At 39.5% G+C, this 18,371-nt stretch overlaps 1 protein-coding gene across 8 annotated transcripts in view; it reads right to left on the bottom strand.

Annotated features, from left to right (window-relative positions):
- Positions 1-17,795, bottom strand: part of LOC116688218 (ELKS/RAB6-interacting/CAST family member 2) — a 38,662-nt gene extending 20,867 nt beyond the window's left edge. For 7 of the 8 annotated variants that reach the window (XM_032514065.1, XM_032514066.1, XM_032514070.1 and 4 more), the window contains exons 1-5: positions 17,602-17,795; positions 11,828-12,637; positions 2,898-2,921; positions 644-1,078; positions 237-311 (exon numbers count right to left, since the gene is read on the bottom strand). In XM_032514065.1, the coding sequence (XP_032369956.1) occupies positions 237-311; positions 644-1,078; positions 2,898-2,921; positions 11,828-12,502 (1,209 nt within the window). In that variant the 5' untranslated portion in view covers positions 12,503-12,637; positions 17,602-17,795. The remainder of the gene's footprint in view (positions 1-236; positions 312-643; positions 1,079-2,897; positions 2,922-11,827; positions 12,638-17,601) is intronic. The other variant, XM_032514068.1, reaches the window with a different exon arrangement.
- Between the last annotated feature and the right edge of the window lie 576 nt (positions 17,796-18,371).

The raw sequence follows: 18,371 nt of genomic DNA, 5'->3' as shown, positions 1-18,371 counted from the left end.
TGCAACTGTATACATAATACAAGGCCTGTAAGTGTCAGTGACACAAACACATGAAACACATTGACAGATTGTCCATGATTTGTTTGTTTGCATACAGTTAGAGGAATGGTTGCTAGATACAACCAATTAAATACATATGAATTACTCCATGAAGTGTTATTTGGAAGACAAATTATTTAAAGAATAATTTTCTAAAGGTGACTGCTGCTGTAGTATGTTGTGAGTCAGGTTCTTACTTTCATTTCTATGATGGTCTGCAGGGCCTTGGTTTTGCTTGGATCCTGATGCAGCTGATTTCTTCTGTGCAGCTCCTTTGAGAAAAGATACAGTATTATGTGGCACCTGTACAGCAGAATCTCATGTTATCTCTTCTGAAAGCATACAGAGTGTATGACTAAAATAGACTGGGGAAAACCCCACACCCAAAATGCACATAACACACGTAAAATGTTATATGCAAATGATAGGCTCTGCAGTTTTCTGTTCATACATTACATAATCTATATCCTACTATATGAGCCACAGAACAGAGAATATTATGAGACACTCAGTACTGCCCTCTAGTGACGACAAACAGTATATTTTCACTTTTGTACAATGCATCCTATATATTTTTATCAACACAACTCTTGTCATAGAGTACCTCTCGCAGATGGATGTTCTCCTTCTCCTTTTGATCCAGAATGACCTCCAGGTGTCCAAGCTGGGCCTCTGCTTCAGCAATGCGCCTGGCTCTCTCCTGCTCCTCCTCCTCAGACACCCTGCCCGGCCCCGGGGGCAGCCCTTTACTCTGCAGCATTTCCAACAGCTTCTTAATTGACTCGTCCCTGGCACCGAGTGTCTGTTTCTGGGTCTCGATCCTCAGCTCCATCTCCTCAAGGGTCTTTCTCAGCAAGAAGAGCTCCTTGGCCTGCCTGTCGTGTTCGGCCTGCAGCCGACGGAAGTTCTCCTCCGTCAGCTCGATAGTGGTGAAGTGGTCCGAAGCGGAGCGGTTGCCGCCCTCCTGCTGCAGCAGGTGGTTTAGGTCTCGCTGTGTTCGCAGCTCGTCCTGCAGAGCCTGGATGGTCATCTGGAGATGCTGAAAGAGAGACTCAACAATTACTGAAATTAATTTTAAGAACAAACAAAATGCTAAGCTTTTCATGACAACACTCCACATAGGGAAACCACATGTAAACACACTTCTGAAATGCACACAGTTCTGTGGAGAAATGCTACAGCAGGTCAATCTTTAGAAGCAAATAGACTGCAAACCAATGATTTTGTCAAAAGAAAGTACGGCTTATTTGAGAAAAAGTATGAAAGAGGAAGTTTTTTTTTCTTTATTCTGGAACAATAATAAAATTTACTTTTTTTAAATACACTAACACTTGAAATAAATCACAGCTGTCACACCTATTCATGTCATTCATTCATCTGTTTTGAGACATGTGAGCAGAATTACTGAGGGATGTTAACTAACTGTTAATTAGTGCTGAGTATCGTCAATGGTTTGCCAAATCAATTTGATTCTGATTCACATGGTTCCTGATTCAATTTTATTTTTAATTTGATATCAATTAGGTTAGTAACATTTCAGTTACAACACCAATTTAGCTTGGATATGAAAGAGATTCTACAATTGTACAAGACTGCCTCTAACCTGCTGCATTCCTAAAAAAATCAATGTTTACATGAATAACTGACCCCAAAGCAGTTACATTAATGTTAATTAATGTATTGAGTGACATTTCATTCAGATATTTTAAGGTGACAGAAGGCCCACTTTGACATGGCCATGCTAGTTTTTCCCTCACCAAAATGTAGCCTTATTTTGGAGGGTTATTTAACCCCTTCCCAAGCTAGCATGGCTTATTTGGTACCAATAGATTCCTTAGGTCTTATAGTTTCATATAATACAGAGATTGATTCTTGGATTTTATGAATCAATTTTAGAACAGTCAAATGAAAATCGATTTAAATTGTACAATCGATTTATTTAACCCAGCCCTATTGTTAATGTGCTAATCAAGGCGGAATACCATCCTGATGCTTCCCTGCAGTGCAGCAGAGGTCTTTGCTCTCTAACAGTCAACTTGAGAGGCCTGGATTACAAATGTGTGTTTCACATCCAGATGTGGCAACCCATTGTAATGAAAACGGGTCTGTGAGCCAATTGAGCATCATGTAGAAAAATACTGTATTAGTAAGATTATTAATATTTTCATTATTATGAAATCGTTGGTGGAAAAGGAGTAAAAATTTAAGATGAATAAACAGATACTGCAACAGTATTCATAAAGAGACGGCTTAATGTGTTGAATAAACGTTGCTTGTTTGTGAATTTGTGTGTCTAGAATAAAAAATGAAATAAAAACATTCTCTATTACGCCTGTTATATTTCTTTATATGCATGGTTGTTGGTTTTGAGTTTAGGGAAACAATGTCCGGGCCGGGTTTCTTTCAAGATTGACTCAGGCTTGATCCTGACTGTTGACATTTTCTTCCAGCAGATATCTCCAGAGAGACATCAATCAAATATCCAGAAAATGGCCCAATCAGGATTTAGAGGAGAGGACACAGATTTGTACATTGTAATCAAACCCACTTCAGAGGCAGTCTTGGGCTGTACGGTTTGTGGTACTACAAGGAGATGGAGCACCAGACACGTTTGGATTGACACAATTGAACAAACTAATCACTCTTTTATAGTGTCAGGGTTTATAAAGGAACATATGAGGGTCCACAGGGAAAGGAGACAGGGTGAACTGCCGGAAATAATTCCCTTCTTTTCGGAGGTTCACAGGAGAGGAGGTTGTAATGGTGCAAAGGGATAGCCAGGTGTCTGAAAATACACGCCACACTGAAGGTGACTCTATGTTGTGCACTCAACACGTGGTGCAAACATAGGGACAAACCTTGGTTCTCCTGGCATCCAGCAGCTGCAGAGCATGGGCAGAATGAACAGAAAAACAAACGTATGGTAAAAACAGCGTCAGAGCATGATGCAATAGAAATGGATGATCAACACAAACCAGCCAGAGATTGAAAATGAGATATTTAGCAGTCTGTCCAGCTGTTTTTTTTTATCAGCCTTCAGCCCTCAGTCAGAACATAATATTCACAAAGTACCTGCAGAAAAAATATTACATGTTGAGATTACCTTTCTGGAAAGAGATGAAGACCAATCAACCAGTATGATCTTACATTTACTTATCTTTGATGTATTAGATAGATGGATCTAATCTTGTTATTGATTATTAGTAGTAGCATTTTAATAGTTTGGTTGGGTTTTATCTGTCATAAAAAACCTTCACATAACACATATGTTGAAATATTCATGGTAGTAATACCGTTAGTAGTAGTGTAGTGGTAACAAGATAATGATGAGGTAATAGTGTTTAAATTAATTTATTGACAAGCTGAAACATTAATCAATCGATGAGTTGATCAACAAGAAATTGATTGGCCACTATTGTTAGAACGCACTACTATTTATTTATTTTAAAGAAGAGAAATATTTTGATTTTGGATTGTTGGTCTGACAAAAACAAGATTTTCAAAGATGTCACTGTGGGCTTTAGAAAATTATGATAGCAATTTGCTGACGTTAAGAGACCAAATAATTAATCTAGAAAACAACTGGCAGATGAGTCCATGATTAAAATAGTCATTAGTTGCAGCCCTGATATTTTGACACTATTAACCGCAGGGAATGAAAATCAGTTTATTAATCTTAAAAACATAATTAAAGGACAAATACCAAAGTACAAAACTAAATTGGTTTTTCATTGCTCTAACATATCTTGTTGGCTCACTTCCTCATTACAGAACAGACAGAGATAGTGTCAGCATGTGTTCTTCCAACCATCTGGGGGCAGTGTTTGTGTTAGCTGAAGCAGCTGAAAATTATTGCTTCTGACTGCTGCCATCTTCAACAGTTTTGGTCACACTCAGTGATGTAGTGGAGGCTAAACGCACGTAAACGCCGTTTATGCACCTCTCAAAATTCGGAAATGGCGTTTACCCACCTCCAAAGTGCGTTTACCCACCTCTGAATAGCCTATTGTCCCAAAGCCATTCTAAATTAAGCTTATGTCGTTTTAGTTTCATATTGTTCATTATTAGTTTCATAGGTTGTTAAACCTAAGACGAAGTCCATCATATTGCGCTGCATTACTGTCAGTGTTGACTAATCTCTTGCGGTGTTTGGGGCTGTGAGCCCCCAGTGTTGCCTTCCAGGCAGCGCTACCTGTAATGTACTAGGATTGGGCAATGGTTGGGTGCCTTGAAGTCCCGGTCGCAGCGCTGCCTGGAAGTCAAAGTTGAGGGCTTAAAACATCAAGCAGGAAGCGGCAGACTAAAGTCAAAGATTCGTGTGAAGCATTAAATATGTGTAGACTTTTGGGGACTTGAGAAGAGGTTTTGCTCTGTGTGTCAGTTTAAATAATTGTTCTATGCATGTCATTTTATTGTGTTAGCAATTGGAAAAAACTGTATTCACCAACTATTTTGTTAATCAATTAGTTGAGTAATTTTTGTTAGAACAAAGTAAAAAGGTCTTTGATTCCAGCTTGTTATATGTGAATATTTTGCACATATTTTTGTTGTCTCTGTTTTGTCATTTAGTAACTTTATAGATTTCAACCATATAATTCCTTCTTGAGTCTTTTTAACAAGAACTTTGATTAATGTATGAACTGAATACTGATTGTGCGACCTATGAGGGAACAACCAGTGATAAATTGCCTGTAGCAATGTCATCAGGGTACACCGGTAGGCCGTGGCCCCCCTTATCGGTGATCGCGTCGTGGTCCACCTGATCGCAGAATTTATAGTTTACCCACCTCTTTTTTTACCACTACACCTCTGGTCACACTCCCTTGTGAGTCAGTGCCATTTGGTCCGGCAACAGAAACCTCTAACACATCTCAAATTCTCATTTTACACGTAACTGAGTATGGTCTCATTTATGTACATGCTACCACCACTTGGAAATATAATTTATAATATATTTATTTATAATTTTTATGGAACGGATTCTGTAGACTGTCCAAACGATAAAACTAAATCCTTATGTTTTACTGACAAGCATATTTTAATATAACAGTTATCTTCCTCATACATGTGGAATTACAAATAAATACATTAGAATGAGCTACTAAAGAAAATGCTTAAAATACCTCTTCTTAACCATAAATAAATACATACAATGCCAATAATGAGATTTTATCAAAATCAAAACAAAAAATGACTGGTTTCTTAATGAGTTAGGACTACGTAAAGCTTTATAAAGCTTTTGTAAAGGCACGTAAAAATTTATATTGCACAATGCAGACACAAATGCAATTCAAAATGCTTTACACAAGCATAAACATACAAAACAAATAAAACAGAAAATTCAACAATCATAAAAAATAGAGATTAAGTCCATACAAACATTGGCCTGCTGCTACCCTGCAAACTAAATCCATTTAATATGGAACAATATTCAAACTATTAAATTAAAACCATTTTCTCTCTCTTTTTAACTTCTCTCTCTAATCTCACCTGACACTGATCCTTCTCCCTGTCTCATCAGTAATCCCTCTCTCTGCCCTGATCAATAATCTTGGAACTAAACATGCAGGAGGCAGCCCACTGATTAATTTTCATAATTGCACTGTGGGTTGAAATGACTGTATGGCAGTTTTTCATCGACATCTAGCAGAACTGTACTGGATCCTGTGCGTCAGTCATGACTCAAAGGATATTGTTGTTGCGGTCAACCTACTTCAAGTGAAGGCTTCTTTTTCAATGTATATCTGGAAAATTGGTTTCCAGAGGTTTCACAGAATCAAGGGGAGATGTTAAGCTACAGTGCTTCCCTCTCTTTCTGACATCTGTAGCAGCCAGGGGTAACTGGCTGTCATAAATCTTTTTGTGAAGAAACACAAAATCCTTCTAAGAGCTCTCTCAAAATGCCAAAACCTCACATGGGTAAAACTGTAAATTGGCGAGAATCTACATGTATTATAGCAGCAAAAATCAAATCATCTAGTTACTACAACTGATCTTGAGGGGAACATGAATGTCTATACCAAATTACATGAGAATCCTTTCAATAGTTGTTCTCTCTTAAAACCATAAATGTCAACCTCATGGTGGAGCTAGAGGAAAAGTCTGGGGACCACGGAAGTCATTAGGATACATCATCCTAGCAACGTCATAACAAAACATCTATCACAGACATGTTGGAATAATTTACGGTATTTCTTAGAATAAATGAAAATGTTGAACTGCTAGAGGATAAGTCAGGGGATCATGAAAAGTTACAGGGATGCCCCAGAAGATATCCATTTATTGCAATCCATCCACTAGTATAAAATATTTCACTAAAAACAAATATTTCAACCTATGCTAGGGCTAGAGAAAGAAATCTCAAAGTTAGACTTCATCCTCTGGGGACCAAGAATATCTTGACTAAATGTCCTTGCAATTCATCTAGTTGTTGAGATATTTTAGTCTGGGCCAAAGTGGTAGACTAACCAACCACACGACATGCCTAGGCTACTCTGTACATACTGTAGATTGATACTCAAAGGTGGGAACATTCAAGTCTTTTACTGTGTGACATAGGCACTAACAGCTACATTTGCTGTATACTGTTTGTGTGTGTGTGTGTGTGTGTGTGTGTGTGTGTGTGTGTGTGTGTGTGTGTGTGTGTGGGTGTGTGTGGGTGTGTGTGTATGTGTGTGTGTTAAGAGAAAGAGGGTGTTTGTATCTGACACATAGACAGCTCCAATGCGCTGAGTCAGAGCAGCTTCCTGTGTTGTATGTTGTGATGGCTGACAATATACAATTACACCCACAGCCATACATCTGTTAGGCTCTGGCTGGTCTGGCTTTGCCAGACCATCCTGGAGCAGAGGAAGGTCTGGCTGTACTTCACACAGCATTGTGGGATGGGAGATAAACGTGCTCTGGTTTATTGCCATTTTTTTTAAACCAATCACAATCATAACGGGCAGTGCTAAACTCCGCACAGAGCCGATGCAAAATAGTTGTGTGAGAGAAAACTGAGATTGGACAGTCTAGCTAGCTGTCTCAATTTCCCCTGCAGAGATCTGTAGCAGTTATCTACAGTCCTCATTAATCCACCGGATTTTAAAATTACAACAAAAAGGAAAACAGTAGGAAACAGAAATTGGCGCAAGAGGAACGTCAAGGATATAAACTAGGTTCTATGATTCATCTTTGTGATTTAATACTATGTATTAAATATTTCACTTCACACTGTTGCAAAATACTCAATGACACACAGCCTCTAGATAATGAAGTGTAGCGGTATAATTCCACAGTGATTTTGCATGCGAACCAGACAGACAGCCTAACAGTGAATGCAATCAATAAACCCTTCAAATAGATATAAAGGCTGACTTTCATCGACAGCAATATCAACAAAATTACGAGTTTCAAATTCCAAAACCATTCTTATGCAAGGGTTAATTCAAAGTAATGTTTATACCCTTTGGTTGGGTAAATACACTTTGGTTCAAGGATTATAATTTCCTATTTAAATCCATGAAAGCACATCACAGTGGGCATCCCAAAATGGGAAAGTCACTTACTGCTCCAGACCATGCGGAGCAGAAGAAAAACAAGGACAATGATCCTTAATGAGTTGCTACATGTGGAGTTTAATAGTGAAAACATCAGCCAACATACAGAATACACAGATACACATTAAAGCCCGACCGATATATTGGCAGGCCGATATTAGGCATTTCCCAAACTAAAAGATTTTTTTAAAAATATGAATTCATCAGAATCAATTATAGTGACAAATAACTGATTCAGATAAATGAATATTTAAAAATTAAAATAAAAACGGTCAACCATGTTATGAGGTTGGCGTTGCATAGTTTGTCCACCAGTTGGCACTCTACAACGTCCCTGTTGGCAACACTCTGATTATTTATTTTATTGTGTAAGCAGTAGTATTTATATTCTTTTGCTTGAACACTGTTCTTCTGTCTTCTAGTTCTGCCTAGAAAGATTTATCATGTTGTGCTTACATCCCCATGCAGACATACACACACACACACACACACACACACACACACACACACACACACACACACACACACACACACACACACACACACACACAACACACACACACACACACACACATACACACATACATTTACATAATAGGCATTGCCTTTCTTTTGTACAGTGGTGTCAAATATGTATTATTTATTGTATTGTCTGAGTATGGTACTTTCTGTCTATCTATCTATCTATCTCCATCATTTCTTTCACTCCATCATCCCTGCATATCTTGTCTACTTGTTACAAAACATACAAATCTTAGGGTGCTTTCACACCTGAGCTGTATGGTCTGCTTTAACAAATTCATTTGGGGTGGTTTAAAAGCTCATTCGAACTCAGTTTCCAGTGTGTGACATTTGTTTACAATGTATGATGCTTGACAAAGTTCTGTTTGAATGCTAACCATACCAATTGAGGAAAAATGCATGAGCTCTTTTGACTTATAATAAAAGTCCTGTGTCTACTTGAGCTCACCCTGTCATGACATTACTCATCGTGTATATGTGACTACTGCAAAAATTGCTTACTACCAACTGAACATAGCTAAATAGGAACACAACATACTGTGTGGGGTGCACACCTGCTGCATCACAGTGAATATAAATGATATGTGCAAATGATAATTACATATAATACGTATATGATATACAGTAGCTCTCACACACAAAATACCGATAATGATGAATCCTCTGCACACACATTACCAGTTTGCACATGCTAGGGATTGACCGATTTTTTTCAAGGACGATTATTAGTTATGAAACCAATAACCAATGTGTATTTACACTGAAAATTAAAATCTTCAAGTCAAAATTAAGTTTTTGGAATGTTACAAACTCCAACACAACATTTAGTTTAAATGCTTTAAGCAATTATTTAATAAATGAGAAACTTTCAACATAAAACACAGTCAGATAGTGTTGTGGGTGAATGAAACCCAAAGTAGAAGGACAGACGCAGAGCTGTAGCAGAGCCAAAGTAGCACACTTTTGAATTAATTAACTATATCGGTCATCAGGCAAATAAAACGCTGATACAGATAATCAGCTAGGGCTGATGATGGGTCGATTACTAGCACATGCATCCACATTTACACAATGTGCTCCAAATACGCCCCTTACAATTTACTGAGACACAGTGACATGAAACCATATAAATAATTTTAAAAACCATGTCATGTCTGAGGCAAAGTATCCATGCACACAGCTGTATGATATTGGAGAATCAGCCTCCATTTTGGGGATTGCGTGGATGAAAGCTGACTGGGTGGCTGAGGAGCAGTGGTCATGACTAATGCTCAGCTACGACCAGATATGGTTCGCTCTAGCTCACACATCTGCCTCCAGCACTCTTGTCCATCTTCAGCATGACAAAACATTCTGCTGAATTCAATTCAAATGGATCAACGTTATAACAGCCTGAACCACTTGCATGGTAGATTAAAAGTGCGCCTCACAAAACAATCCTGGGCTCATCATCGCCTCTAGTCATGACCATCTACTGTCTTGAATCAAGCTCTGCCGGCTACAGTTGGTATTTCACTCACAGTTGAGTCTGTGTTTACAGAGCAATCGAGAAAAAACTAATGCTTGAATGTTTTTTCTCACTTCCTAAGATGAGGTGAAAAGAAGCACATATTCCCAAATCTTATTTTTCACAAAATAAATAATGCACAGCATTTGCTCAAGCTAACAGAGGCCTAAGGCACCTGTATGCCATTGTAAAGGGTGCTACAAGACAGATGTAATGATTGGTCTGAAATTACTCCATTATTAATGAGCCACTTTGCTCCTCAGTCAGTATTTCAAACCACCCCACCTTACGTAAGGATGCCTCACAGCCCAGAAATCAAGATAGAAAAGACCAATTATAGTAATAAGGCACATCTGCCTTTTATAAGCCGACATACTTCATTAATGAACCCAACCAGGAGGGATATAAATATCATTCTGTGTAGAGTGTAGCAAACACTGATGGACAAGGCTGAGTATTTAAAAAAAGAGCCTTCTCTTTGCATCGAGCACAAAGGCATGAAAGCCCACACTGTACGGCTTCCATAATCTGCCGGACACATTCAGCTCCTACAGTGTATGAAGCCAAGCTAAAAATACATACAAGGATTCACGCTGAGTATTTAATCGCACTGAACATAAGGAATAAGTAAAATGATTAATGGCTTAGTCCTTGTCAGTGACAGTGCTGGTTTAGCTTGAACAGGCATATTCTCCTCCCAAACATTGTTCACATACATTTTCACCACACATAAAGATATAAAAGAATCAAAGGACCTCTGGCTCCCCACTAGGGATCAGCAGCAGGTAAAACTGTGAGGCAGAGAGCTCAACATCCTTTCCTTTTAGCAGCATGGCAATGCTTAAGGGATGAACTGGCCAACTGCAGCCTCTTTAATCTCCAGTAAATTCAAGTAAGTCACAAACAAAGATACAATGTTTAACCAGACAAATGCAGCAAAGGAGACATGTGGCAGACAGGTCTCATTAAAGGGTCACACAGACGGTCTGCTGTGACCTTGACAGTGTTGAGTAATGAGTGGCCTACTGGCTGCTCAGAGTCTGACAGCATCATTCAACCAGACAGACAGAAATGCAGACAAACTTGCACAAAGACTACAACCAGCTGGCCAAACTAGGCCTTTACGTTGCACAAGGCATGGTAGAATCAGCTGCATTATGCCACAGAACTGCTTCAAAAAGCAAAATGCTGTAGAGCTCAATCTAGCCAGTCTAGCAGTACGCTGACTTATTCCACAGTCTACCTCAGTGTGTCACGCTATATCTTTCAACATTAATATAGAGTATGAGAACAATGTTACCATATTGAATGTAAATGTAATTATTGATGATTGGCTGTTATTATCTACATTATTATAAGATTTAATATTATATATAATCTAATAATAATATTCATTGGGTGATAAAATAACAGAATGTAGTTTATTGGAAGAGAGCAAAGGCCAGATAAACAGAGGTGGACAGGGAGGGATGATCAGAAGTCAGAGTAAGTAAATAAAAGATCATAGAAACTGGATGAGAAGGAGAGTAAGACAGAACGTTTAAGTAACCTTGACATTTGTCTCTGGAACTTGTGCCTACTCTTGTCAGTTACTGATTTAACTAGGCCATGACTACACCCCCACATTGAAGCAAAACACCTTTTGACATTTAACACTCTAACGCCAATCTGATAACCTTTGAAAATAAACTAAAATGAATTTGGTGTCCAGATTGCATACATAAGTTACAATTCACCTGTTGTTGTACTCTCATAGGGCTTCTCGCATAATCATGAAAACAACTAAATAAGAGCAGGTTTTCCTCATCAGCCTTATGGATTATAAGATTGTTATATACATGCACAAAGCTCATTATATTAACCTTGTAATTTTGATTATAGAAAACTAGATTAAAGGGTTTTGTATTTCCTCTGGCTCAAGTGGTCTCTCTGACATTGATTCTGTACTGGAGCACTATAAGAGGAGAGTGCGTGTTAAATATTTATGTGTGCAAAGAACTCTTTCCAGAAAGGTTTCTACAAACACTGAAAAACATGACTGACAGCAATAATTCTCTTGAACTCTTGGACTGAGCATGGCAGTGGTCTATTGCAGAGAAGGGAATGGTGAAAGCAGATACACACAGATCAAAGAAGACAATGAAAAGACAGCAAACTAGCAAAGTGAAATTCACTGTAGTAATGAGTGGATTACAACAGCTGAATGGGCTTGTCTCACCTGATTCTCCTCATGAGTGACTCTCATCTGCTCTTTAAGGATTGATGTGCGAGCCGCCTCTTCTTTCCTCATTATCCTCTCCTTTTTCAGCTCAGGACTCCAGAAGCTCTTGATGCTGTTTGTGGAAGATCCCAACTTGCTGTCCTTCAAGTCAAGCTCCCGGCGCAGCAGCTCATTCTCCCTCTGCATATCCCTGAGCTGGACCTGCATCTCCAGCAACTCCCCCCCACTGCCCCGCACCGCCTGCCTCAGCAGTGCGGAGGGCACACCCTGGTGGTGGTGGTGGTGGTGCAGCATGGAGAGGGAGCCCAGGTCACTGTAAGACAGAAGGTCACCATGGGGCAGCCCCACTGAAGCAATATTAGGGCTGCTGCCCATGGCTGTGACGCGGCCCCCATACATGGCCCGGTTGGTGGCGCGACCCAGAGTCATAGTGCTTTTTGGGTAAGTGGCAGTGGAGCCCACGCCTTCGTGGTCACTCAGATACATGGGACCAGAAGTAGCATAGGCAGCGTTGAGTGACTGGATGTTCTCCATGGAGAGCGTCTTTCCCCCCGCACCACCCCCGCCCCCAACATTGGCCCTCCGATGGCCCAGTCTGGGGGACCTTGGCAGGCGCGGGGACCGTGCGGGGCTGCTCTCTATATGGCCTACAGCTCTGGCACTGCTGTACATGTCCTGTGAATCAGCGGCGTAGCCACCAGAGGGTCCTTAACGGGAGCTTGCTGAAAGGAGACTGTCCTGACCCTTTGTACCGCACATGGGTGATTTATTTCATGCCCTAACTGGTGCAGCACATCAAAATCAGATCTGAGGAAACAGGAGAGAAGTACCTGTTAGATGACTCACAACGTGTCAAATGAAAGGCACAGACATACCACAAAGTATTACTGGGTAAAACAAAAAGATTTCTCCTGCAATATGATGCAGTTGAAAAAGTAAATTGTTCTGTTAGCTTTACAACTGTATCAGTCCACATCAGCAGCAAACTGCCACATTTTATTTGGCTCCTATTTCCAATGGCCCACAGGAAGTTCTCAACATCATCCTGGATTTCCCACTACATCCCATTATACTTTACAGTCAGGGGAAACTTGGTGATTAGCGGTTTATGTGAATAAGGGCTGAGCAATTAATCGAAATTTCTATAGTGATTACAATTTTGGCTCCTATATTTTCGTTGAACATGAGGTTTGGCAAGTAAACTCTTATTTTGTCTTGCGTTCTGAATGTAATAAAGTTTGAAGGGAAATCTGACAGTTCAGGGTGTTTTCACTGTTGATTTGTTTAACTGTTTCACTGTTTTTAACTTCACCACATGCAACACCTTTCCAAAAGTCAATGAACAATGATGTTAAATCGTGATTTCAATATTGCCAGAATATACGTGATTATGATTTATTCCATATTGTGATGTTTGTCTCTTTGGCTCCCTTTTTGATCAGTGATTACAAGATTTGAATACAGGGTTTAATAATGTAATACGTGTTAGAAACTGAACCAAAGCTACAAAGAGCACCAGAGTACAGAGACATACACCACTATTTGCACCAAACAATACAACCAATTCAATGTTCCCAACTCAATGCAATAAAAATAAATAAGAAAAGAGAGCTAACATAATCAAACCCATGGCATATTACAAAGTAATCTGATGCATTGTATTTTCTCATAAAACAAAATTACAAATTAAAATTAACAAGCAACTTCCAATAATTTATAACCACTGACACTTACGCACTTCACAATAAGCTGTACAGATTTTCTAGCCACATTTTAAATAAAAATACTATAACTCAAAAGGTTTTTAAATACTGCAGAGCCTGCTGCCTAATGATGAGAAAAGGCTACAGGAGGCTTAATTTTAAATGTTGTAATAATGGTTCTGCCATTTCATGCCACCTCAAGCTTTAAAATAGAACAAGCTATATCACGGTCTAATTATAATACATTTATTTATTTAGCTTGAAATTACACATAACGGCAGTGTCATTATTACATTATGGCAAATAACGTTTTGCATAAATACAAAAAGCTGTTGTTGAAGTGGAAGACAAAGCGCTGACAGAGATCGTTAATGTCACAGGCTGTTTGGTGATTAATAATATTGGACCATCTGTTAGACAAAAAAATTAGACCCTTTGATCAAAGTGAACTATGGTACTTCCTCTGGTAACACTTGCTGCTCAGACCCAGTTGCCATGGTGACTATGCCTGGGCTAGATAAAGCACCTCAGTCGTCTGACATAAAGGTAGCATAAGTCTCCAAACATTGTGGCCAAATGGTAATGGTGTGTGTTGCAGCAGTGCTAAAGTGACATGGCCATCCAACAATCCCAGGGTTTTTATCTTCATGCATATTCTTTCATATTTCTTTTGAGGGACAGGTGAAATGACAATTCCTGGCACAGAGAACCATGTGTCAACAGGTCTGGTGGGTGCATGAAATCCAGGGAGATTGTGGATGACAGGAACCCTCAGTTGCACTTATTGCATCACCCGTGTGGAAACACGTGGCCAGGGGGCAATCACTGCAGCTTGACAGAGGAGGTCAGACAGGACACTGTCATCTCTGTTAGTAATATTAAGTAAAAGGTGTCTGGGTAAATGGGAACATACTAATATAAAATGGCGGAACAAATGAACCAGAATTAGTTTAAGGGCTTGGACAGAGCATGTCTAAAGATTTTGCATTCATAGCCTAAAAACTGTAAAACAATTATTTTTATTTCTACTTCCCTCTGAGAGTCAAACTCCATTCAATTTTTGATACGCAGACATATGCAACAACAAACACTGTAGCTCTTATCTACAGTGGTCAGCCTGCTACAGCCGGATTGTGAAGTCTGGTTGGTAAATGTTTTAAGAGCAAAAAACAGAATTCAGCATTGGGCAAACTACAAAAACATGTTGCAATATATTATAATTGACCTGCTGTAAATCTATTCAGTTGAGGCTTGTAATGTTTGCTTTTTGGGGAAACTGTGTGAATGATTCAACTAATTTTTTGAGGCCTTACATTCTATGTGTGAAGCATCTTTCAGTCAATGTTTGATATGATCTACAGTGGGGCTCAAAACTTTGGGCCCCCCCCCCAGGTAAAAAAAGTTATAAATGTGCATAAAGAAGCCAAGAAAAGATGGAAAAATCTCCAAAAGGCATCAAATGACAGATTAGACATTCGTATAATATGTCACAAAAGTTAGATTTTATTTCCATCATTTACACTTTCAAAATAACAGAAACAAAAAAAATGACGTCTGCAAAAGTTTGGGCACCCTGCAGAGTTTATAGCATGCACCGCCTCCTTTGGAAAGCTGAGACCTGACAGTGTCATGGATTGTTCTCAATCATTGTCTGGAAAGACCAGGTGGTGTCAATCTTAACTAATCTGACCTTGCTCCAACAATCAGCACCATGGCTTCTTCTAAGCAGTTGTCTAGAAAACTGAAACTGAAAATAGTTGACGCTCACAAGGCAGGAGAAGGCTATAAGAAGATAGCAAAGCGTTATCAGATGCCAATATCCTCTGTTTGGAATGTAATTAAGAAATGGGAGTCATCAGGAACAGAGGAAGTTAAAGCAAGATCTGGAAGACCAAGAGAACAGAAGAGCTCGCAGGATTGTGAGAAAAGCAGGTCAAAACCCACAATCCATCCAGAAAGACCTGGCAGACACTGGAGTTGTGGTACATCATTCCACTATAAAGAGATACTTGTACAAATATGGTCTTCAAGAGTCATCAGAAGAAAACCTCTTCTACGTCCTCACCACAAAAATCAGCGTTTGAACATATAGACAAGCCTGATGCATTGTGGAATCAAGTTCTGTTGACCGATGAGATTAAAAGGTTTGGAAATGAAAGAGCACAGAATTTAATGAAAAGAACCGCTGTCTAACTGTTAAACATGGGGGTGGATCAATCATGCTTTGGGGTTGTATTGCAGCCAGTGGCAAAGGGAACATTTCACGAGTAGAAGGAAAAATGGATTCAATAAAATTTCAGCAGATTTTGGACGCTAACTTGATGCCATCTGTGAAAAAGCTGAAGTTAAAGAGCGGATGGCTTCTACAAATGGATAATGATCCTAAACACACCTTAAAATCCATCTTGGATTACTTCAAGAGGTGTAAACTGAAGGTTTTGACATGGCCTTCACAATCGCCTGACCTCGACATAATTGAAAATCTATGGATAGACCTTAAAAGAGCAGTGCGTGACAGACAGCCCAGAAATCTCAAAGAAGTGGAAGACTTTTGGAAGGAAGAATGGTGACATATTTAAATGCAGTTTTTTTCTCTATCAGTCAGATTCCCAAAAATATTTCATTGAATTTACAGTAATATAAAATAAAGAGAAAAAACTGGGAATCCTCTCATTTTAGAACCTGAAATTAATACATATTTCTTGTTTTTGTTTGATTAATTACAATTAAGTTTTTTTTCTCGATTGACCAATCAGCACTTAAGTCAAATACTGAATAGGTTGTCTCCAATAAAAAACATTACTCTGATTCTTTTATTCTTCTGCTAACCCTGTTCTAAACCACCCACACACGGATCCACACCTCACCAAAGCACATTTCACAGTATGCAGGCAAGGGAGGGAAATGACCAGCGCAATATAAAAAGAGTATCATATTATTGCAGAAACAGAAACAGAAACAGCACAGTTAACTTTACAAGGGATAGTCCAAAAACAAAGATATGGTGCCAAAATGTCAAGTTACCCAAAAACCTGTCAGTAAAAGCCAGAATAGGCCTCTGAAGAAATAATCACTGGCAATTCAGAGGGTAGTGGTGCGTTATCAGCAGTGAGGGCAGATGAATTGACACAAATATTTTACCACAGGCAATGCTGAGTGTATCTGTGGGGTCAGAGAGACCCTTTTTCTATATGGCGATGATGACATTTTAAAAGCCAGCATGCAGGCATTTTGTTCCAAGCCTACTCTAACAAAACTGAATAAGACTAAACCACTGTGAGAACATGCTTTTGAGGTCAGAGCGCATGTCTATGGCGGACAAATGCCATTTCCTATAAATAGCCTTTACAATGGGTTGATAATAAAGACGTTCCATGTGAAGTGTGGTGAAATGCTTAACATGCAGCCTCCTCATCACGTATTCTACTACAGTACTGACGCCCGCGTGCTTCCCACTGACTTCAATAGCTGGTTGATTGGATGCAAAAATAGCCTATATACGACTCCAAATGCCTGTTAACCAGTCCAGCAAGATCCAATGTTCCAATGTCGGAAATCGTGTTAAACAGTCCTCGACAGATGTTATCTTAATTAGGCCTACACATAGGCTTCTGTTATCAATTAAAATATGTATTCTAATGTCAGCTGACTGATGTGTACGCTGAATTAGCCTACATTTAATGCAGCATAGGAAGCACGACCGAGCAATTGACAGCTCATTGGGCCTTAACATTTTCGATGGCTCCGGCGTGTGTCGAGCACCTGACCACACCGAGGAAATTTTAGTTTAACCCGGGGTAGGGAAGCCGACTGAAACCTTTATTTTGAAATATGGCGCTGGTCGTTTCAACATGGCTTTAAAAATGCAAATTCTCAGATATCAAGTAAGCACTGACTGTCTGTGTCCATGCAATCAACGACCACCGGAATGTTTTTTTAACGCACACAGCCGGTGCTTTTTCCGTCAAATCGTTCACAAAACGGCCCAAAAAAACGACAGGATACACGTGTCACTACTTCTATAACGACACGCGGAACACTGGATGTAAGAAAAAGAGACATATGTACCTTGATCGATGTTAATTTCTTTCCTTCACTGCTTTAGACGGCATCGTGTCGCCTCCATTCACCCGAGCAGCCTCTCTCAGCATCCTGCCCTGTCATTGGGCAGCGGACATGCTCTCTCTCCTCCTCTACACACCAGGGAGCAGCATCACTACTGCAAGTGGCAGCTGGCAGGAGGGGATGGGCGGATGAGATGCGGTGAGCGGCCTACAATGCTTTTCAAATCATCTTGGTGTTGAATGGTAGTGATTGGTCGCGTCTGATCACATAGGTCGAAGATATTTGAAAACACTGTGATGTAGTTACAGTGTATTTTAAGCTAATTTCAAAGTAGATGTGTGAATCAGTAGGCCTAGAATGCTCCCAAACAAACAATTGGGATTTCCATTGGCTCAGAGTACTGTCACTTGGCTTTCATGATGACTAGCACTTGAATTGCTTTTGAAACAAGTGGCAGACTGAGCCTATAGAAAATGTGTAGGCCTATTGTATTCGGATACACAATTTGTTGAAAATAAAAACAAGTGAAATTAATAATGAACGGGTTGCATTTTATTTAGCAGAATTACATTGTGTCTACGCTGTACGGTATAAAACTACCCCAACACATGGAGACACTCTCTCTCAATATCACTCTCATATCTGTTAAATGTGAAACTATAGCCAGATGCTTAGCATAGCTTAGCATACAGACTAGATACAGTGATAAACAGCGAGCCTGACACTGTACAAAGGTCCAATCCACCTATCAGCACATCTAAACTGTTATCATG

Source organism: Etheostoma spectabile, chromosome 4, assembly GCF_008692095.1.
Source record: "Etheostoma spectabile isolate EspeVRDwgs_2016 chromosome 4, UIUC_Espe_1.0, whole genome shotgun sequence".
Taxonomy (NCBI): domain Eukaryota; kingdom Metazoa; phylum Chordata; class Actinopteri; order Perciformes; family Percidae; genus Etheostoma; species Etheostoma spectabile.
This window is presented reverse-complemented; position numbering and strand designations above follow the sequence as displayed.